The sequence below is a fragment of the Terrapene carolina genome, unplaced genomic scaffold (genome assembly GCF_002925995.2).
Source record: "Terrapene carolina triunguis isolate 2854851 unplaced genomic scaffold, T_m_triunguis-2.0 Scaffold190, whole genome shotgun sequence".
Taxonomy (NCBI): domain Eukaryota; kingdom Metazoa; phylum Chordata; order Testudines; family Emydidae; genus Terrapene; species Terrapene triunguis.
Window position 1 is genome coordinate 2,615,302 of NW_020664541.1, and position 24,312 is coordinate 2,639,613.

Sequence of the window (24,312 nt, forward strand, 5' to 3'; positions counted from 1 at the left end):
AAGCATATTCTAGAACTAGTTTTAAAAGTGAAGTTATAGAGTATAATTTATTGAAAACAGGGTCTTCAGTAAAGCCACAGGAATGGATGAGGTGGATTTACAGCTGAATGAAATCAGCCCAGTCTAACAGCCATTTAAAGTTTCTATCAAAGACAGTCTCCTAGAAAATCCATTACATTAGTAATATTCTTGGCAGCTTTTAGTAGGTATATTCTATTTTCAGACCTTTTTAAGATAAGATCCTACAGGATTCCTATGCTGCATTGTAAACATCACTCAAAGTGATTCACCCATTTCCTTATGGGATTGAGGAACATCTGATATCACTATTGGTCCTCACTTTCAGGAATATGCTCAAAAAACAGCTGAAGAGGAATTTCCTTCTTATTAAAAGCCACAAATTAACACTGCCTTTGTTAGAAAACCTCTGGAAGCTACCAGCAGAGGTAGAAGCAAAAACAGTAATTGTATGATTTTGCTGAGGACAGAAAGGGTTAAGCTTAGATAGTTGAATCCTGTAGTGATTTCATGCAAGACCAGAGTTGCAATCTACAAGAGAGGAAAACTACCTATCCAGATTAAAACGTCCTTTTAAGGCACTCATTTGGAAAATCCCCTACTAAAGCAGGCATTTCAATAACTTTTACAATTTGGATTCTGGACACAGAAAAAAGGCCAAATATAATTTTCAAAGATACAGACTTGTCCACATAAAGTTGCCATTTTTAATTTCGAGAGATAATTCTCCAAATAAACAGAGGGAAATATGATGAAAAGGTTGCCTGAGTATTCTGGCGAATTTTATTATGTACCTTGTTTCAGGGCCTCCAAAGATTTGAGGTGTGGGTGTTTATTGAAAGCTATTCTCTTTGTACATGTAATTGTATTCGTGGAATGAGGCAGGAACAACTACTATTTCTGAGGGAATTCTGCACTAAAAATTAAAAATTCTGCAAACAATATTTGAAAATTCTGCAAAATTCTGCATATTTTGTCAAAACAACACAATATAATCATGCCAATTACAATTATTTTGGTAATTTATTTCAAAATATCTGTCAGTAAGTATGTCTGTACAGACCAAAAAAAAATTACCAGAATTTTTTTTTGACAAATAGATTCCTTACAAGGCATATTAATACAGAACTTTGTGTAATTCATTTAAATTACAATACAGAACTGTGTTTCCTGCACCTGTCAGAAGCAGTGCAAAGGCTTGGGGGAGTCAGGGGTAACAGAAGAGCTGAGGGAGAGGGAAGGAGCCTAGGAGTGAACCAGGATGGTGTGGGTGTGGGTGGGAGGTCTTTCTTGGGAGGTGGGGCTATTATTAGGGTGTTGGGAAGCCTCCCCCATACAGGACCTGACTGACCCCAAGCCTCTCCCATTCAGTCAGGCACGTCTGCCCCTGTCCCTGCACCCCTCATCCCCATGGGTCTCTGCCCCCCCCCCCCCCCCCCCCCCCCCTTCTCTACCCCCCGTTCTGGCCCCCCCCCCCCCAGCAGCCCTGTGTGCCCCACGCTGTCCTAACCTGGCTCTGCAGGCAGGATGCTGTGATGAACTCTACTCCTAGGAGAATTCTGCAGCATTGGGCATAGAATTTTGTATTTTCCTGAATAAAATATATTTTGCCTAAGAGGTGTTGCAGTTCCGCCTTTTGCCCACCAGAGGCCGCTGTGGCGCCAGAACATCCAACTTCATTCATGCCTGCTGTTCTGGAGCCACAGCAGCCTCTGGTGGGCAAAAGGCTGAACTGCAGCACTTAGGGAAAATGTATTTTATGCTGGAAAATACAAAGTAGTGCAAGACAGATTAATTCCTCGCGTCTGCAGATGTGCACAATTCCCCCAGGAGTAAACTACATTAAGTCTGTGGCCCAACTTCAGCATTTTAGGATTATGGTACTAAACTGAGAAGTGACTTTTTTAACAAAGCACTTTAAGCAGCCAATCTGCTCTTTTTGACTACTCAGTCTGGTGATTTCAATAACAATTTCATTACTTATTTCTATTAGCATTGCAAAGCCAGCAGCTATGCAAGAGCCAAGCTACCTTTTCTTCTGGCTCACACCACTGGAAGTGTTATCTTCCAACTGCAGGGCCAAATACTGTCCTCACTTACATCTGTGCAGCCACAGTGAAGACAACAGAACTGCACAGGTGTGAGCAGGATATGAAGACAGCAGGGCTGCACAGCTTATGACCAACATTTTCTGAACATGGGTGCCTAAAAGTAACCTCCTACCTCAAAGCGGCCAGATTTTCAAAGGTGTTGGACACCTGCAACTCCCATTAAGTGCAAAGAAACCTGGATTACTCAGGCCACTTCTTTAAAGTTCCTTTAATATAGGTTTAGGAATCTTGCTTTAGGCACTTGTATTAGTAAGTTTTAGCCCAAGTTTTTAATAATTCAATAGTCTCCATAGGACTATGTAGCACAATACAAAGCCCCTTCTTGTTTTGCTTTCCCTCATGTAGGTCATATCCAATCTCCAAATTTATGCTCTTTTGTACAGGGAAGCACCTTATCTGGTATATGAGGTTTTTAGCACAACTTTGGCTGCTGTAAAGTAATTTTTGGTAGTACTGCACAGGTGTAACTTAGGGCAAAATTGGTCCACACAATCTAGTAGTTGTGGTACGTGAGCCAGAAAGAGCTCAAGTTGAATCTTTGACATCTGGCTGACTTTGCAGGCCGGGCACTAAGACAAGACATTTTGACTTGTAACCTGGACACACTTGATTGGAATCATTAACACAGATCTTTATAAGACTGCTTTTAGAGTTGCTTTTCAGAAAAAAATCAACTTAAAGAAGTGGCTGGTGGGCCCTTTTCCTCCCATCACATCTTCAGGGAGTAGCTTTCCCTCTGTTGTGTGAATGACATAGGGCTCTCTCACTTCTCCCACTATACATAGATTCTCCCCCATTTACCCATTCAATTAAATATGGATAGTGGTACCAATAGCAGATTTTTGAGGGGGAAGGGAGTTAGCTACAGGCCATCCTACTTGTTTTGAATAGTCCCAGGAATGCTGAATCCTGCTCCCTTCTCCCCACCTCAGCCACTTCACTGATGGGAAGCTCGCTGGGCAACAGAACATGTCTATTTGAGCATTTGTAAAGGCACAGATCTTGATTGGGCCATGGGGCACCATCACAACAAAAAAAATGAAGGGGTCTAGTAACAGTAAAACAGAAAGAGGAAGGCAATGTAACCATGAACAGCCTGCTTTACAGAGTACCTTATAATTTAATGGTAGGCCTAGGAAGTCGATTTTACTCTCCACTCACAGAGCTACTCAAAATCACCACCACTCAGGACTGGATTTGAAAACCCTCGACAGTCAACAGAATCTGTCAAGTTAAATAGCCTTAAAAACTGCTTAAACCATTTGTTTGCCTGGCCACTTACACCATCCACAGCTATTTTTAAGAAGCGTTTTACAACCAGGCTTAACACTTTGGACTGTCTAAAGTTAACGCAGCCAAACCTTGTTAATCAAACTCATTTTAAACATGATTCACACTATCCATTTCACTACTAAGGTGTAGCACAGGGACAAGTCTTCATTTTCACTACCCAGAATTTACTTCACTAGTATGAGCCATATTTAGGGAATGCTTTTCTATCCAGAGAAAAATGGGCCAGTGTTAGAGGAACTAGGACATTAACTTAGAACTGACAATACCAAACACAAAGCCAAGGAGCTATGCTGCTCCCCACCAGCCAGGGAAATGGCCCACTTTTCACTGCTGTCCCTCCTTTCATGGTCCTTCTCCACCCAGTTATAGCACCAAGGACCTATGACTCTACAAAAGAACAAAGCCCCTGATCTTCTATGCATACAGTACTCTTTCATTAGTGGATCCTAGAGCATGAACTCTCATGTCTGTAAACCAGATTTTACTTTATTTCAAGTTGGTGATGAACATTTCAACAGGCTGTCTATAAAATGTAATGAAGTCTTACACAATCAGCCCTTGGTCTCCCACATGGAATACTGAAGCCTTCCAAACTCTTAAGGCCACTTTAGAGATGAAAAACACTGCCTAACTTAATGAAACCTGGAGTACACAAAATGGACATGTGATGACAAATACCTAACACACTTAGCTGATGGCATATGAATTTTCAAGGTGAACAATACAATGCAGGAAGCTCAAGGACAGAGTGTCCTTTTACAAGTAACTGAATCCTCTAAGCAGCTGCAAGTTCTCTTTCACAAACACGAAGAATCTGCTACCACTCTCTCAGTAATACTTGAAGTCTTTGCAAAAATCTGAACTCCAACAGAAGATATAGAAAGCTGGCATGCCTGCAATTCTAGCTAAAGGAGTCCTGTTCCCTTCTGAAGTAGTATGTGGGTTACTCTACTTGTTGCACTGAACCAAGTTGCACAAATTAAAATGTATTGGGAGGTGAGTAAGAGCAAAGTCCATTTTTACTTACAAGTTATTTTTCCTGATCTTTCTACCTTTGTAAGGTTACTCCAGCTTCTGTACAGCTCTCATGTTTGTATTTGAAGGAAAAAATCAATGCACACGTCTTAAAAGGTGGCTAATTTTCCCTTATAATTTCTGTGCAACAGGATCACAAATTAGTGTCTGAGGTAGTTCTGCTCCTGCTTCTTCCACCCTTACTGCCTATATAGCAAAATGCAACAACAGAAGTTAATTTCATCCAAGTCTCTTTCCATCTCTTATTTAAAGATATTAACTGAATTTTAGTTTGCATTAAGCTGACTTCCCTGACAATTTCTTGGGAAAGTACAAAAGCTCTAAGTGCCATCCAAGTTGCTTCACTCATCTCTCTCTACACCAAAGAATCACAGTAATGACACACAGCATTCCTATTCCAGTTCCAGACCTTCCCAGACAGAAACTGAGAATGGTGTCAACTGTACAGAATTGTGTGAAAGTTGTAGGTCATGGAGGAGTGTCCACTAAAGACCAGGTTGGGACCAAACTAATTTCACTTTTCAAAAAGTGCCCAAATGTAATGCATGCTAACACTGTTTTCTCCACCTCTCAACCAACCTCGCCCCAGAGGGCATTCCCCCACAACATTGCAAAAAACTGAACCTAGGTCTTCACAGCAACAGCAGCTTGTGCACAGACCATGCCTTAGTGGGAACAGAATAATTCCTAGAGTTTCTTCAGAAGGATATACATGTACTTACCTAGATCTTGGAGGATAGCTCGTCTTCCTCGATTATTCAGCACTATTACCTACAGCACAATCTACTTTAAAAGAACTGCGACACTGCATCCCATATTCTTTACAGTGATAGTGATATAATAATGACATAACGTATTTTATGCAAGACGAGTCAGGTGAGAGGTCATTGGAAAGATTACGATTTACTGAATAAGATTATCCTGTTTGTATGCAAGTATCATTTTTGTATCTGACGTTATGAATATTGACTATGTATCTGTATTTCAAAATGTAGTTACAATGGGGTAACGCCCACTAGACAAGATGTTTTCAGTCTAGATAGTGGGTGGGGAAGGGTCTATTCAGGGCAATGAGCCATTAGGAAAAACAATTGGCCTTAGGAGAAGCTTATCTCCCACCTGGGGAGCCTTCCTGAGAAGGCTACAGACAGCCTCCAAGTAATAGATACTATGACTCTACAAAGACATGTGATGTGACCGCATGTCTCCAGACTCCATCTTGGGATGTCAGTATTTTTCCACAGACTGGTCTGGGAACCAAGCTTTGAAACAAAGGGTTCCCGCCATATGCAAAAGCTATATAAGGCGGGGAGTGACATCATCTGGTGTTCTTCACTCCCCACACAAGAGGGCTCCTGGAAATACTTGAGGAAAAGAGACTGAACTGGGGGGATTTTTAGCCTGTGAATGAAACACCTGCGGATTCCAAGCTGTAAAGTAAGTGCAGCTTGCCCCAAAAGAATCTGCAGCCTGCTTGTATCAACTCTTAGGGAGAGAATCTGCTATTCACACTCAATCTATTTAGTATATTAAGTTTAGTTTGCGATTTTTGTTTATTTGCTAGGTAATCTGCTTTGATCTGTTTATCATCACTTATAATCACTTAAAATCTATGTTTTGTAGTTAATAAACTTATTTTTGCTTTATCTAAACCAGTGGTTCTCAAACTTTTGTACTGGTGACCCCTTTCAAATAGCAAGCCTCTGAGTGCCACCCCCCTTATAAATTAAAAACACTTTTTTATATATTTAATACCATTATAAATGCTGGATGCAAAGCGGGGTTTGGGGTGGAGGCTGACAGCTCGCGACCCCCCATGTAATAACCCCCAGTTTGAGAACCCCTGATCTAAACTAGTGTGGGAATCATAACTCAGGGGCAAAAAGCTGTTGATATTCCTCTCCACATTGAGGGAGGGGGTAAATTTTATGAGCTTATGCTGAACAGTCTCCTGTACAGCGCAAGACAGTATAATTTTGGGTTTATACTCCGGGGGGGGGGGGTTTGCCAGAGGAGCTGGGTGTAGCTTTCCCATGCAGGGGCTGGTCAGAAAGCCTGCTTGTAACTGCAGCTAGGTGTCCCCCTACCTGTATGTGTGCTGGTGAAAGTGCAGGCTGGAGGGCTCTGTAGCTTGTCACAGCAGTACAGTGTGAGTGGGAGCCCAGGCTGGTGGAGCAGGAGCTCAGTGGTACCCCAGTTCCAGGTGGCACCTCGGGGGAGAACCAGTCATAGGAACTTCTGTATGTTCTCAGCCAGGAATTTTTAGGGCTTGGAAGAATAGTTTTGAGGGTGAAATGAATGTCACATTAGCAACTAGCTTTAGGCCCACAAGAGGCAGACATGTGTCCAGTTTGTTTTCCTCAAATACTATATGAAAAAACTGAAGAAAAGAGAGCAAATAAGGTTAGTAGTAGTTCAGTGATATTCTGGCAGGACATCTTGACTATCAGAAACTTCCACAGAGACCGTCCCTGTCAGAAACTGGGTTCAGTTAAATCAATTTTGCATATAGCATAGGGGATAAATGAGTGGCAAGCAGAGGCCCAGAATAGCGATTGAGAGCAGACATGGAGATTTAGCTCCAGGGATGCCACATCTGGGAGGCAAAAAAACCCTAAACAAAACAGGAGAACCACATTGCTGAAATAAGTTCTTGTTTAAAGGTCATAAAGGGCCTAACCAGGTCTGAGACATTTCAACATGTGAAACACTTTCATTACCTGACAACTGGGGGTCTGGAAAACCAGGAGATCTTTAAAAATTAAAAGTAGCCACTAGTTCAGGAGTCTGGCATAGAAGAACTACTGATAGGGCTGCCACACAAGCAGAGCATTTGTTTTCTTCTTCGCATTCTAAGATACTCCTTTAGGAATGAGATCTAACTAAACCAAGAGGAAGCAAAGCCAGAAAGAAATGCTGGAAGAGCAAATTAAGCATGCCTGCTGTCCACTCAGTAGCACACAGTAACGGAGAAACTAACAGTAGCCTGGATACAACTTGAGAGTATTCAATGAAAACTTGAACACCAACCCACTTGTCCAAGCAGGTTACAGACAAAACCCCATCTGAAGTGATCTTGTCCACTGGGTCAGAGGTATATTCTCACTTACCAGCTAATTTGCTTTCTGTGCTTGGTTTGGCTCCTCCTCCTCCTCAATTGCTCTGACATGTTGAGCAATCAAGGATTTGCCCGCCTTGAGGGCTCCCCCCCTCCACTTTTCCAGAGTGATTCTTGCAAATTGCCCACTCTACCTTCCTAACAATGCTTGAACTTGGAAAGCCTGGTAGTGTTAGAGTTCATGGCCCTGTCTCAACTGGACCACAGAAAGCAAGTTACCCAGCAAATGAGAACATGCCTTGCTGTAGATCAGTCTGACAGCACACACATACTAGATTCTGGAAAGCACTAACTGAAAACCCACAGTAGGGAAGGAGAACAAGAGAGTCCAGGCTCAACTTTAAGAGGGAGCTTGAGAGCAAAGAAGCAGGGGAAGAAGGAATAGAAACCTCCAAATCCTTCAGCTGCTCCCCATGAAGAAAGCTTCTTGTGGAAGCCCTGCTCTAAATACCCTGCAACCAAGGGCTGGGTCCACAACTACCTGCATAATTTGTGCATGGTGAGAGTGAGAGCACAGGGAACACCAGGTTACAGCTTTACAAAGCTTGTCTATTGACATCTCCCCTCTCCAGCCCAGATGATGGCCATGGCTCTGGCAGACGGAGCTTTAATTTATACTGGCCAGTGAAATTCTGAGGGTTTGTAGGCCTTCTAGAGTCTGCACCTGATTAAATTATCCATGATTAAGGCTACATTTGTCATGGACGTCACAGAAGTCACACAATCAGTGACTTCCAGAAACCTCTGAGACATTTTCTGCTTCAGCCCCTGGGGCTGCAGGACTGGAGCTGGCAGCCAGCGGGGCCCTGGCAGGGTTCCTGTGACAAGCAACAGCCCCCTCAGGGCCCCCCTGAAGGTTTCCAGCGACAGGCAACAGCCTCTTCAGGTGGCCCCCCTTAAGCGACCAGCGACAAGCGATAGCCTTGTGGGGAGAGCGGGGAGAGAGCCCTGCAGCTCCCAGCTACCATGGTGGCAAGGGAAACCATGGAGCCCCAGCAGCAAAATTCACAGACAGATCGCAGCTTCCGTGAATTTTTGTTTATTGCCCGTGACCTGTCCGTGACTTTTACTAAAAATAACCATGACAAAATCTTAGCCTTATCCATGATGAATCTGGCTGCCTGAGGATTTTCTTTGAACCCTAAAAAAAAAAAAAAAAAGAAAATGAGAAAGATTGTCCATTCCCCTGAATATTTCAGATTTAAGTACAGAGGAGGGCTGCTCTTGAAGTCCAATGGGTAGCAGCAGGCTTTTCCCTTCCTGTTCTAGATTGGACCAAAACTCCAAAGGAGATATCATGGTTAGCTGAAATGGGGACAGGCTTTCCTGTAAAAGCTAGGACAGATGCACAGAGCCACCTTGTCATTACAGAAGATTAAAGATGGAGAGCTCTCCCATGCTCCTGGTTGAGTTGATTGCTATCCAAAAACTACCTTGTGGATGAAAGAACCACAAATCTCAGATGAGGTTCAAAGGGAGGTTCATAAAACATGAGGAAAACCTCTTCCAACTAATGAAGGCAATGTAGAGCTAGCTAGAGGACAAAGTTATGCCACTCAAAGTATAAGTAGAATAAGAGGTCCCCTACTGATAAGACCGTATAAAGAGTTTAGCACAAAGACTTAAATCCTAAAAGAGTTAAGAGCTGGCTATTGACCGAAGATTTCTGTAGGATACTCAAGATGGGCCAGAATCCCAACTTACGCAGGAAATCCTTTGCCTTGTTTCACACAAGTTTAAACCCTCTAATATAAAACAGAAGCATTTTTCACAGGTACAGCATGGTTTGGGCCACCCAAATGCAAATCCCAAACTCCTGCAGCAGTGTTCTGTTATGAACCAGGTAGAGACCTAGGGCACCTGATTTTGCTATAGAAAAATCTTGATGTTGGGGGCGGGGGGGAGAATGACGACACGACTCTTAGGTATTGGGTGAGCATTAGCAGGTCTGCCTACCAACTCCACCTTCACCAGGTAATTAGATTTAAAGAAATCCCATGTCAAGCAGTTTTCTTAGGGTATGTCTACACTGGAGCTGGGAATATAATTTCCATCTTAGGTAGACATACCCATGCTAACTCGATCGCAGCTAGCAAAAATAGAAGCCTCAAACTCCAGTGTAGATATACCCGTAGACCATTAATACAAGTGACAGAGGAGGAATGTGAAGCCCAATGGAAATTCCAAGAATAGTAAGTTCATCCCAGGTCAGTGCTGCAGTGTCTAGGACTGCAGGGTTTGGGTATCCACTGATAAGAGTACTTGGTGGTTCGGTCTACAAGAGGAATTCCCCATTTTGGGGGATGTGCTGCAGTACTTGCTTTGGTAACCACTCTTGGAAAGGTCTTTGATGAACATAAGCAGCCTGCTGCACACAGTGTCAAAAAACATGTAGGGCCTTACTGACTATTGCCTTCACCCAAGAGAACAAAAAGGTCAGGACTCCCTTAGCAAGACAGTAGGTTCATAACTACAGCTACAATGTTGCATTTAACACATACCTTCCCTATATTAGCCAGTACACTTTGAGGGTGTTTATGTGCAGCCATCTCCCTTAGGAAGCAGGTCATCCTGCATTGAGCAGGTCATCCAGGAGATCTTCTCACCCACAGGCTCACATCCAAGGCAATGTGTATTCTGGCTGAGACTAAGGGAATGCAATAAAGGTACTTTTTCCCCCTCCCCAATTTGCTACAAGACCAAGTAAATCAAACAACTCCGGTATCTCCTGCATTGCTAGACTGGCACAATCTTGTGAGAGTGTCCAAATAAATCAATCCTTCAAGTAAGGACACAAAACCCTCTTGGAGGGTAGGGGTGGGGGGGGTTACTGCTACATGACATTAATTAACACTTGCAAGCCAGATGACGGGCCAAATGGAAAAAAAGACAAATTGGAAGCAACCTCATAAATCTTAGGTACTTCAGGTGGGAAGGAGCAACTGGGATATCATCTAATCAAAAAGATTCTGCACATTATTTCTTCAGCGTTTCCTAGTCAGTCAATTTTGTCTTCTCACTATCCGCCCATTAGATTGTGAGGCATTCGGAGCATGGACTGTATTGGTGTTTCATCCAAAGCTAAGCACTTCATTCACAAATCCTCACCCCATCTCTAAAGCCATACCACAAGATTAACAAGAAAACACCTGGAAACTCGTCGGGTTCCCACCAGTAGACGAAGGAAATCATCGGTTGGCAAACCAAACAACAAGGTTCTCTACTTCCAATTGGAAGTTCTTTTTTCAAACTCAAAATTTTCTTATCTGATTTTCAAAAATCCATCAAGACAGACCAGTTATAGATGCCAGAAATTCCAATTCTGAGGATTACTATCACCCCCTCATTCTTATTTTTCTGAATATTTAGCTCTGAAGACTGATTACTTATCCAGCATGCTGCAAGACAGCAGTGTTATCCTCATTAGGAGACCTTCAACTATTTCATGTTATACTTAAAAAAAGCCACCACTGAAACACAAATTGAATTGGAGGTCCTATCATTCCCAACTTCTCAAACTTATACTCTTGATTTGGCGCCACGGCTGGTGGCTTAAACTATTCAAATATCACCATCTGAATGTCTGTGGCAAACAAACCTCCCTAGTTTGGTCCAGTGACACGTTTACAAGCACTCCATTTGGCACCTTTGTTTCACTTCATTCTGTGAGCTACTTACCTGCTGATAATGTAAAAGATTTCCAGTGGTCAACTATGGAAAGGGGCCCAGCAGCAAAGTAGCCAAAGGCAATTTAGGATGCAGTAAAGTATTAACTTACAATGACTCAAAAATAAACATATGAGGATCTGCATTGGCAGTCAGTTAATCCAGAGTTCCCTAGATTTGTGACCCAAGTTTGTTTATTCCAGAGACTAAAGTTTCAAACTACCCTTCCAAGGCAAAAGCACAAAATTGTAATGGGTCAGAAAATATCCTGATATTGGAGTGAGTTTTACTTTGATATAGTACCTTGTTATGTAGTTTTACCTGAAAGTAGGATATCAACAGACTCTGTGTATTAAAGATCTGATTTCTAATAGCATATTAAATCCTGTAAGTGATTTTCCTTTGATCACTGTTCACACACTTCTAGCATTTCCGTAGGTTGGGCTAAGCAAAGTAACTTCTACATTTTCACCTAAAGATGTGTCAGCTTGCCTTTTTTACTTCTTGCACTGTATGAAGCTATCCAGCTTCCTTTGTTAGCGGTAGCACCAGCTCTCGAATCAGCAGAGAGGTATGGGAGACTTACGCTGGTCACTCGACGGTAGATCTGCGCAGCATTTTGGCACTCAGAATAAGGATATTCAGACGTGGCCATCTCAAGCATACACATCCCAAAAGCATATACATCAACGGATTCATCGTATTTCTCCTCATACATCTCGGGTGCCATGAACTCTGGGGTACCTTAAATTAAAAGAACGATTCAGACTCTAAATGTCTCAAAGCGAGCAGAGGCTGCTGGCGTTACTCACCGCAGAAGGAAGCGGACGGGCAGACCTGTGAGAGAAGAGAAAGTGGAGGCAAAAAGAAGAGGGAGGAAACCCTTAGTCACTCTGTTGCATCAATGTACCCCACGGGTGTCCCACTGCAAGGCCTTTGTAAGAAATTAGATGAGAGGGTCCATATTTTGACTGCTTTCCACATATGTTACTCAACATAAGGGCAGAAATGGGAAACTTTGGCTACAATAAAAATTGGATCAGGGGATGAAGATCAAATTGAAGACAAATGGAGAAAAAAGTAAAAGACTAGCAAGACTGCAAACCAAATACTAGGGAGAGTTAGACACACTTACCTTTCCTCCCTGTAAGAAAGGAGGCAATGAGGCTTGTTGCAACATACCCATCTGTCCTCTGCTGCAAAAAAGTAGTACTGGTAAGAGCCCACAGCTAGTCTCTGACCTGTAACACTCCATTTACTTTTTGAAGTGGAACTGTTCAGAAAAAGGCCTTGCAATGAAAAACCCAGTCACTACAGATAAAGCTTCATAAGGAATGAATAAAAGTAATTTTCTGCAAAGGCCACTCACCAGAGCCCTTTTCTTCACATACTTACCTTCTCACCTGCAGTATATTTTATAGGCCTACTGCAGATACAGGCAATAGTGAGGAACATCCTACAGGCAAAAAATACTTAGAAATACAGAGAGATTGAGTTACAGGCACAGAGCGTGAGATTCAACAAGTCCCAATGTAAAGAGTTTGCAGAAAATGCACTGCCCCCTACTGCCCCAATCACAGCACACTCTCCACAAGTGAAGAGATGGCACTGTATGATCAGGGCTCCTCCAAGCCAGAGATGAAAGACTTTAAGCAGTGAATTATTTCCTGCAAGCTAACCAGATTTAAGACTGTTTGAAGATCAGTTAACCTAGCTTCCCTAATCCTTCCCCACAACCCATAATCCAGAAGTCAATTATATCCAATTAACCATAGGCTAACAATTATTAGCAAGAACACAGAGTGATATGATTGAAGCTCTAAGCAGAAAATTAACACATGCTGAGGATGTGTTTTGTAAGGAAATTTTATATACTGCCATTATATATTTTTCCACTTCTGTCAATATTTAAACACTACCCTGGTCAGGAAGCAGGAAACATTTTAATAATGATAGCGTGCAAAACATCTGCAAACTTATATCAACAGTGTATTCAGGAGAACAGGTAAAAGACCATTCAGCAATATAAGTTTGCTGTATTTTAATAAACTATATTGACACTAAATCAGTGTTAGCAGCACATTAAAAAGGACCACCTTGCTCCCTTGTTAGTCTGAATATAATGCAGACTATCAGAACAAAAGTTGATAAAACCAATTTTCTAGGATAATCCAATGGTGTCAGTTTCAAACTAGCTCAAACTAAAATAGGGTACTCTACAATGTTAGATTGACAACCTAGCAGATTTGGGTATGTAGCTAGATGCTAAGCTAGGTATCAAGATATATTATTGATAGAAAGGGAGAGGTATGTCACCAAAACCACTTTGTGTGCACTTAAACAAATTGGCAATAAATACAATTTCAGATTTAAATCGGTTTAATATCCCATAATCCAGCTACAATGGTTTTATCAACTGTGTTCAACTAAGCCATGGGGGGCAACATCATAAGCCTATATTCCCAAAATGCTTCCACAGATTGTATCCAAATACTAGGAGCACAGATACCAAAACCCTGCAACAAAAGATATTTAATCAGTACAGCAGAATGAGCCCCACAATTCAGAAGCAAAACCAGTATCACTTTTCTGAGCTCAGATCAGGTATTTTAAGAAGGGTATACTTGAGCGAAATTTCTGCTGGGAGAGTCAAATTTCCAAGTAAGTGGACTGGGTCTACCAGCCTCCAAAAACAATATAGGCTTACCTATCACACTCTTGGCAAAGGAGGCTCGTTTCAGAGTTGCCAGACCCAGGTCTCCTATCTTGACTGATCCAGTGGGGCCAGTGATGAAAATGTTGTCGCATTTCAGGTCCCGGTGGATAATGGGAGGAGTGCGCGTGTGCAGAAACTGCAAGCCCTTCAATATCTGACGGCACCAACTTCGTAGTACTTTGATTTTCATCACTTTAAACCTTTTCAAATACCTGAGAAAAAGAACAGAGTAAAAGGGAATACATATTTCAGGTTCATTCGTTAGGTTTTCACCATTAATTCTGTTAATGTATAAAAACAACTAATGTATACTACTGAATATACTACAATTTACATGTGGCCTATTTATTACATTTAATGGACCGATTTCAGTGCACTGGATGCTCTGGAACAGTACTGTTCCACGACAGAGTGTCAGCACTCCCTATTGGCTGCAGAGCTGTAAGCTATGGAAGCAGCGAGCAAGTTTTTGGAGATAGGCAGGACAGGAATAGTGAATCTGGCTCTGCAGATCCACTGATCATTCCTCTCCTTGGCATTCCTCTCCACAGCAACAGCTGTGACTCAAATATATTTCATGCTGTCTTTTAGACAGCTGCATTAGTCTGGCCCTGCTGACAGAAAGACTGCAGTTCTTTAAAACTTTCAGAAGAGGAAAGACTAGTTAGAGTTCAAGAATTCATAAATAGCTAGTTCTGTCCACTACCAAACCTCAGCTTTGCCTTCTACTTTAAGTCTGCCTACACGGCCCCAATGTGGCCAGAACCTTTAAGAAAGTTACCAAATTGACCTCCATATACATATTTTTAGTGAGCCTGAGGGCTGGCTTGGCCTATCTAGTTACTTCAGCATTTTGCTGTTTAATTTTCTTTACTACCCAGGAGGTGACTGCTGATGGTTCTGATGGATAAAATGGAACTCTAATTCTATAGTTGTGTCAAATCAGTGATTTGACACAATATGACTTCAAATGCAGATAGCTGAAGGTTTCGTTTATTTTTTTAATCCTGGTTCTAAAACCCTTTATCTCCAATTAAAATTTGACATCTTCCATGCTGCACCACCTGCTCAGCAAAGCTATTCTCCCCCCCCCCCCTTCATTTTTCCTCTAATATATTGCTTACGTAGCTAGGTCTGACCACTATCTTATATAAATATGCCTTTTCCTGGACACAGCAGAGGAAAAGAACACTGGAGAATGTCAAATTCTGAATGAATAGAAGTTTTGTTGGGCAGTGAGTGACAGCTATGAAGTCACCACAGCAACCACTCAGCTACTGAAATATTAATCCAAGCAACTCAGCCAGGGACCTAGGGTACAGTTCAAACTTGCCTCAACTTGACTTATCAAGTTAGCTGTTCTCAAAGGTCTCAAGAGATGTAGGACAGGATTTAATCACTTAAAACCCAACTGAAAACACCATCTGGACTCATTACAGAACTCTGTGAAGATGGAGGAACCTTCTAGCCCAAAGGATGCACTCTACTGAATGGACAATACAGATTCAACAAATCCAAACCGCCTTTCAGAGAAGACATGGCACAATCTCAAGTTTCTTGACACACTATTGCTTGGGTTTCGAAAAAGTCTAAATACAAGAGTCAGGCCAGAGATGGAACTTTTGTTTCCAGGCTTGTTAACAGGCTTCATCTGGGTCCACTTCTATATAGGTTTTTATACCAACCCCCTCACCATAGTCTCTGAACACCAACCAGTAGTGCATTAAGCAATATGACTAACATCTTTCATGTATGGGTTGGTGTTCTCATCTTCTCCCTAGGAGGAGAATTGTGTGTGCAGTGTAGGGTTTTCTTTGTTTTTAAAAACGTACATGTGGCTGCGTGTTTATATTAGAGAAAGAAAGGTTGAAGAAATGTGCTTTGCACATGCAGAGGAAGGTGGTGACGTTTGTGATGGTTCCCAGTTTATTCCACAGTCTTGGACCAATCCTTGAGAAGGCTGTCTCCTGCACCACTCCAAGACAGTTGTCCTAATTCCTGTGACCAGCACCGAGGTCAGTACTATGTGATGCTATAAGACTGGGATTATCATGTTTACCCCAGAGCACTGCCAATGTGAGTTCTGGTTTCTGTGTATCCACTTCATTAGAAGAGCTGGTCTTGATGAAATCATTTGGACCATTGCCCGCATAAGCTCACACACATTAATTCCCATTACTACAATTTCTCTGGTTCAAAGAAAGCCCTTGAAATCAAGCTCCTAGTGATAATCCTGCTGTAAAACAGCTCTGTAAAAGCAATCAGGAGCCAAATCCAGAGGGAAATCAGAGCACAATTTAAGGAGAGAACAAGGGCAGAAAAAAGCAAGTCCAGGAAGAGAGAGCGAATGAAAGAGGCTCTGGTTCATATCAGCTACCACTCATGATTTTGGCTCAAATACTTTTTGCTACTGACACAGTCATTCATCTCTTTAATGCCTGTTCCAAGGGTCACATGCTAGTGGCACTCTAGTTCAGCTTTTGGGATCTCCAATTACATTCTTGATTCTCAAATATGCTGGTCTACTGCCAGTTCCTCACTCCTAAAGGAACTAGGCTCATACCATCATCCTGCATCCCTGAAGGATTGTTGTAATTTTCCAAAAACACTGTCATAAGCTACCAATCACGTTGCTTTTAAAGCTCACACAGACAATATTTTAAAAGGAAAACGAAAACTTTACTCCAGTCCATTTTCAATGAAGACAATACATCTTAAAACACAGATTAGTTACCAGGCAGACAACTACTATCCTGACAGTAGTTACATTGTTTTGGATGTCAGCAGCAAATCAGAACAAATGGAAAGTCAGATTTGCAAACTGTGCATTGTTAAGTATTTATTTAAAAGACTACCTGCAATGGGGGGAGAGGGGAGGAAATGGTCTTAATCCCTTTATGGTGTATAAAGAAGGACCTGAAAGGGTTATTTTCCCCTTGCTGCTTTATTTTTATACTAGAAATTCAGATAGTCTAGCCTGGAAAAATGATGACTGTAGAAACTAGAGAAATAACATCACAAGAGAGGAATGGAAGCTGAACAACTGAAAGGAGAAGGGATTTTAGTCAGACTGTTTAGAACTTGGTTTGCTTTTGTTGGCACTATCATTCCTGGAAAAAGGTCATATTTGTGAAAAATTGGGCATCCTCTCCTTCAACTAAAGTGTGGGTCTATGCTACACTGAGATTCCCTCAACAAGGCCAAAATGGACATTCCCAATATTTTGAAGGTAAAACCACAGCAGAAAAAGCCACACAACTGCATCAGACCTTTTCACAGCATAAAGCGAAAGAAAAGAACATCAGGTCATTGTGACACTGCACCCCATATTCTTCACAGTGATATTATAATACAATTATGACAATCATAATGTATTTTATGCAAGATAAATCATGTGAGGTATCATTGAAAAGGTTATGATTTACTGAATATGATTATCCTATTTGTATACATGTATCTTTTTGAATCTGAAGTTAGGAGTATTAGGCATATTTTGTTTATTTGCTGGGTAATTGCCTTTGATCTGTTTGCTATCCCTTATAATCACTTAAAATCTATTTTTTGTAGTTAATAAACTTGTTTTTGCTTTGTCTAAAACCAGTGTGTGGGAGTCATAACTCGGGCAGAAAGCTGTTGTGTATTCCTTTCCACACTGAGGGAGGGGGCAAATTTCATGAGCTTATGCTGTATAGTTCCCTGTGCAGCACAAGACTCTATAATTTTGGCACTCAGGTGCCTGCCTGAGTAGCTGGGAAGTTCCCTAGCTGGAGCCTTCCCATGCGGTGCCAGTCACAGCATCTGCATGTAACTGCAGCTGGGTGTGTCCCTAGTTGTATGTGGTCTGGGCAGATTGTCACAGTACAGTGTAAAGGGAGCCCAGGCTGGTGGGTTGAGGGGGCTCAGTGATACCCCAGTTCCAGGTGGCACCCTGGGGGGAACCCATCACAGTCATTTTTTTTTTTCTTTTAACAGTTACATTTTGTTTAAAAAGAGAACCAGCAGGAAGTCTAGTCTGACATAAAAGTGCAATCCTTCCTCTGAGTTACATGAGCCCCATTCAATTAACAGAAAAAGAAAACAGTTTCTAAACATGGTTTTGAAAACTGAATATCTTTGTCTTATAAATGGCTCAGCCAACTAATCACTGCAGCTCTCTTAAAAAAGAGCAATGAACATTTCAATGGCTTTAAGAAGCAGTTCTTAGATTAATATTAGTTTTTAAAAAGCCACATTAAAGTAGCCTGACCTATTAGGGAATTTAAATTAAACCTAAAATAGTTTTAAATCTGAATTATATTTATGCTCTTTACACTTCTCTAATCTTTCACAATGAAAATAGACCAGTTAATTTCACTTTGTTCTCATGCATTAACATGGGCTGCAAACACTGCAGGTCTTGTTTGATAAACTACTTATTTAGGCCTGGTCTACACTAGGCTTTTATGTCGAATTTGGCGCCGTTACATCGAATTAACCCTGCACCCGTCCACACCACGAAGCTATTTAGTTCGACATAGAGCTCTCTTAAATTCGACTTCTGTACTCCTCCCCAAAGAGAGGAGTAGCGCTAAATTCGAAATGGCCATATCGAATTAGGCTAGGTGTGGATGGAAATCGACGCGAATAGCTCTGGGAGCTATCCCACAGTGCACCACTCTGTTGACGCTCTGGACAGCGGTCCGAGCTCGGATGCTCTGACCAGCCACACAGGAAAAGCCCCGGGAAAATTTGAATTCTTTTTCCTGTCTGGGTAGTTTGAATCTCATTTCCTGTTTGGACATCGTGGCGAGCTCAGCAGCACTGGCAACGATGCAGAGCTCTCCAGCAGAGATGGCCGTGCAATCTAATAGAAAGAGGGCCCCAGCATAGACTGATCGGGAAGTCTTGGATCTCATCGCTGTGTGGGGCGATGAGTCCGTGCTTTCAGAGCTGCGCTCCAAAAGAAGGAATGCAAAGATCTACGAGAAGATCTCTAAAGCCATGGCAGAGAGAGGATACAGCCGGGATGCAACGCAGTGCCGCGTGAAAATCAAGGAGCTGAGACAAGGCTACCAAAAAACCAAAGAGGCAAACGGACGCTCCGGATCCCAGCCCCACACATCCCGTTTCTACCAGGCACTGCATTCCATCCTGGGTGCGGCCGCCACCACTACCCCACCCGTGACCGTGGACTCTGAGGATGGGATATTGTCCGCGGCCGGTTCCTCGTCGGACATGTTAGCGGACGGGGAAGATGAGGAAGGAGATGAGGAGGACGAGGCAGTCGACAGCGCTTGCACCGCTGATTTCCCCGACAGCCAAGAGCTCTTCATCACCCTTACCAAGATCCCCTACCAACCGTCCCCATCCGTTACCCCGGACACAGAATCAGGGGAAGGATCAAGCAGTAAGTGCTTTAAACATCTAAACTTTTATTTTTAACAGAACTGGAATATTTATAATATTAACAATGGGTTTTTCATGATTTCTTTGCCTTAGGCGATTAACTATTTAGTCCCAACTATTTAAAAAAAAAATCTAACAATGTCCGGTTTTTCATGATTCTGCTGCCCAAGATGCTCCACTCTTTAGTCCCTGCCAGTGCAGCTACACCAAAATCCGGTCTATATGTCTGGGGATAGAGACGAAATCCTCATGGGAGATCTCAACGTAGCTCTCCTGGAGGTAATGTTCAAGCCTGGTCATCAGGTTCCTGGGGAGAGCGATTTTATTGGGTCCTCCATGGTACGAGACGTTTCCTCGCCAGGAGACAATCAAGTACTCAGGGATCATTGCATGGCAGCATACGGCCCTGGTTTTTGCATGCTTTCCCTAAGCATGCGTTCCTTCTCGCTGTCCGAGATCCTCATCAGGGTGATGTCGCTCATGATGCCCTGCTTTGAATTAGGGAGGGGAATGTTAGTATTGGGACTGCTTTACAGCCACTTGGTGGAGGCGGGAGAGGGGCAGCATACAGGAATCTTTCCCTGGGACAGCCGCGAGGGGGTGGGACAGGGGCAGAGTTCATGCTTGCCGGATTGCTGGCAGCAGAGACTGGCTTTGCTTTCAATGTGAAAGGAGGCCAGTGCTACTATTAAAGTTTTAAGCAGCCACAAGTCTACGGCTTACCATGTTTGCCTGCTACACAAGTTGAGGTGTCCTGCCCCGCTTCTCAGATCGCCACTGCAAGACCCCAGGCACTGAAGGCGAGGTCCGAAAATTCGACCTTGTCCTGAGTGCGCATGTGAGAGGTGCAGTGCATGGTCTTGTTCACAGAGAAAGACTATGTTCTTTGTTCACAACTTCATTTATCTGTCTCAGGAATTCACTCCCCTTTTCCCATTCCCACAGACACATCTGCAACTGTCTCCCAACCCAGCCTGGCATCACACTCCCAGAGGCTAGCGCAGATTAGGTGGAGGAAGAAGACGACGCGTGAGGACATGTTCTCAGAACTAATGTCCTGCTCCCGAGCCCAGGCAGCCCAGCAGACACAGTGGAGGGAGAACTTGTCCCAAATGCACCGAGCAATCATGGAACGGGAGGAGAGGTGGCGTCAGGAAGACCAGCAGGCGACTCAAACGCTGCTTGGACTAATGAGGGAGCAAACGGACACGCTCCGGCGCCTTGTGGATGTTCTGCAAGACCGGAGGCAGGAGGACAGAGCCCCGCTGCGGTCTCTCTCTAACCGCCCTCCCCCGCCACCAAGTCCCACACCCCCCCTCACCCAAAGTCCAAAGAAGGAGAGGCGGCAAGGGCCGTTAAAACTTTCAGTCAACCACTGCAGAGTGCTCGAGCACTAGAAGGCTCTCATTCCCCAAAATTTGAAAAGTCCTTTCCTACCCACCTCACACAAGCCCCCGTCCAAGTTTCACCCCCCCCCCCCGTTTCATGTGTGGTTCATAATAAAATATTCGTTTCTGTTAATTACTGTTTCCATGATTTTCTTTTGGAGGAGAGTCTGTCTGAAGGGGGGGAAGGGGCTTGGTAATTGGACAGGACAGTCACCTTTAGCAGGGTACAGAGGCAGGTCCAGCATCAGGACACATACACAGTGCAGTCACTAGTTACCCTGGTCAGTCTGGGAGGTGGTTTTCATGTTCTGGGGGGGGGGGGGTGGTTGCTCTGTGACTTTGTGGCGGGGGAGGGCAGTTACAGATCTTATGCAGCGGTCCTTATCCTGGATCACAGAGCCACGCAGCAGGGGATCTGTAACCCTCCTCCCCCTGCCAGAAAGTCACATATCCGACACATACACACAGTCCCGCCCAGGAGTGCTGGCAGGCTCCGTTGAAACAACCAGTCCACCACTGCGGAGCCTGACATTCCGGGAGTTTAGAAGCATCATTTGCATCAGAACACTAAACCCGCCCCCCGCCACAGTCTGCGTCCCCGGTTTAAAACATTCCCGTGAAAACAGTAATAAAGACAACGGTGTTTATTAACAAAACAGAACAGATTTTATTTTTTGGGAAGGGGGTGAAGGGGGTATGTAGCTGGAGAGGATAGTCAACATAAACTGGGTAAAGAAACGGGGGCAGGTTCAGCTTCTCTTTAAACAAAGTTAATAGTCACAGGTTACCCTGCTCACTGAGGAACCTAGCTTTCAAAGCCTCCCGGATGCACAGCGCGTCCCGCTGGGCTCTTCTAATCGCCCGGCTGTCTGGCTGGGCGTAATCAGAAGCCAGGCTATTTGCCTCAACCTCCCACCCCGCCATAAAGGTCTCCCCCTTGCTCTCACAGAGATTGTGGAGCACACAGCAAGCTGATATAACAATGGGGATATTGGTTTCGCTGAGATCACAGCGAGTCAGTAAGCTTCTCCATCTCCCCTTGAGACGGCCAAAAGCACACTCCACCACCATTCTGCACTTGCTCAGCCGGTAGTTGAACAGTTCTTTTTCCTGTGTCCAGGGCGCCAGTATAGGGCTTCATGAGCCAGGGCATTAGCGGGTAGGCTGGGTCCCCGAGGATCACTGTAGGCATCTCCACATCCCCAAGAGTTATTTTGTGGTCCGGGAAGTAAATACCTTCCTGCAGCCGTCTAAACAGACCAGAGTTCCTGAACACGCGAGCGTCATGAACCTTGCCCGGCCATCCGACGTTGATGTTGGTAAAACGTCCCCTGTGGTCCACCAGTGCTTGCAGCACCATTGAAAAGTAGCCCTTTCTGTTAATGTACTGGCTGGCCTGGTGGTCCGGTCCCAGGATAGGGATGTGAGTTCCATCTATAGCCCCACCGCAGTTTGGGAATCCCATCGCGGCGAAGCCATCTATGATGGCCTGCGCGTTTCCCAGGGTCACTACCTTTGAGAGCAGTACCTCAACGACTGCGTTGGCTACTTGCATCCCAACAACCCCCACGGTAGATTTGCCCACACCAAAGTGGTTCGCGACTGACCGGTAGCTGTCCGGCGTTGCAAGCTTCCAGAGGGCTATGGCCACTCGCTTCTGGACAGTCAGGGCTGCTCGCATCCGGGTGTCATTGCGCTTCAGGGCAGGGGACAGCAACTCACAAAGTTCGAGGAAAGTCCCCTTCCGCATGCGAAAGTTTTGCAGCCGCTGGGATTCATCCCAGACCTGCAGCACTATGCGGTCCCAGCAGTCCGTGCTTGTTTCCCGGGCCCAGAATCGCCGTTCCACAACATCCACATGACCCATTGCCACCGTGATGTCCTGGGCGCTGGGTCTCGTGGTTTCTGACAGCTCTGTGCTACTCTCCGACTTCAGGCCCTCACGGCGGTGCCGTAGCCTCCTCTCCTGATTTCTCTGCATCTACCTCAGGGAAAGGTGTATGATAAGCTGCGAGGCGTTGAGAACGGCCACAACTGCAGCGATGGTCGCAGCGGGATCCATGCTCGCAGTGCTGTGGCGTCCGCGCTGTCACTGATCAGAAAAGTGCGCGAACTGATTTCCCGCCGGCGCTTTCAGGGAGGGAGGGAGGGCGGTAGTGACAGACGGATGACGACAGTTACCCAAAAGCACCCTCGACACATTTTTTTACCCAGAAGGCATTGGCGCCTCGACCCAGAATTCCAATGGGCAGCGGGGACTGCGGGAACTGTGGGATAGCTGCCCACAGTGCACCGCTTCCAATGTCGACGCTTGCCCCGTTAGTGTGGACTCAAAGTCGAATTACTGTCCTTAGTGTGGACACACACGTTCGACTTTGTAATATCGATTCCACATATTCGATTTAAGTGAAATCGAACTACCCTCGTAGTGTAGACATACCCTTAGAATTTATTTAGTAAAACTATTTATTTAGAATTTCATAGGCTTGCTTTACAAATCAAAACAAACAGACAAATTTGACTGTCCCTTTCAAATTCTGCCAAAGATATGGAAACATGTTTTATTTTAGTTACAGACAACCCTAATGATCATTAGGACTTGGACAGGCAGATTCCTTAGCAGGATTAGGGCCTAAGAGAAGTAACATGAAATTAAAGCCATAAGATTCTACAAATACAGTTACTCTCTTGCTGTATTAGTAACTTTAAAAAAACAAAAATCAAAATAGGTTGTGATGACCACTTCCTGACCTCTCTCGCTCTTAAAAAAAAAAAGCAGAGTACAGCCCTACAATAAAGCAGATTTTCCCACATTCAAATAAAGAAAACGAGCGGACGGCTATGAAGTTCACTAGACAACTTGCTATAGCCAGGGCCGTCCAACGGAGGGGGGGGGCAAGTGGGGCAATTTGCCCCGGGCCCCATAGGGGCCCCCCATGAGAATATAGTATTCTATAGTATTGCAACTTTTTTTATGGAAGGGGCCCCCAAAATTGCTTTGCCCCAGGCCCCCTGAATCCTCTGGGCGGCCCTGGCTATAGCAACTGAATGTGGAAGACACTCAGACACTACAATCATGGGTGGCAGCATAAAGTTGTGAGACTGGTAAATCTCCCTCATGGCTAGGGCCCTACCAATTTCACGGCCGTGAAAAATATGTCACGGACTGCGAAAGAAGCTCTTCCAGTCAAATCTGATCTCCGCCCCCCCCCAGCTCCTGCCCGGGCTCGGGATGCCCGAACTCCGGGGTTGCTGCTGCCGCTCCCCCTTGCGGCTCCTGCCCAGGCTCAGGGCGCTCGAGATCCAGGGCTTCCGCTCCCTCTCCCCATGGCTCCTGCCTGGACTCTGGGTGCCCGAGCTCGGGGCTGCTGCCCCACCCCAGCAACTCCTGCCGGGACTGGGGGAACCCAGGCTCCAGCAGGGACTCGGGGCTTCCACACCCTGCAGCTCCTGCCCAAGCTCAGGGACCTGGGCTGGGGTCCGCCACCCCCCACAGCCCTCATCCCCCACCCCGTAGTTCCTGCCCGGGTTTGGGGTTGCTGCCACCCCCCACGGCACCAGCTGGGACTTGGGGTGCCCGGG

General features: G+C 44.5%; 1 protein-coding gene across 2 annotated transcripts in view; it reads right to left on the reverse strand.

Moving 5' to 3' along the window:
- Positions 1-24,312, reverse strand: part of WNK1 (WNK lysine deficient protein kinase 1) — a 182,030-nt gene that overhangs the window by 96,238 nt on the left and 61,480 nt on the right. For both annotated transcript variants that reach the window (XM_024204658.3, XM_024204640.3), the window contains exons 3-4: positions 13,949-14,169; positions 11,828-11,985 (exon numbers count right to left, since the gene is read on the reverse strand). In XM_024204658.3, coding sequence (XP_024060426.2) covers positions 11,828-11,985; positions 13,949-14,169 — 379 coding nt within the window. The remainder of the gene's footprint in view (positions 1-11,827; positions 11,986-13,948; positions 14,170-24,312) is intronic.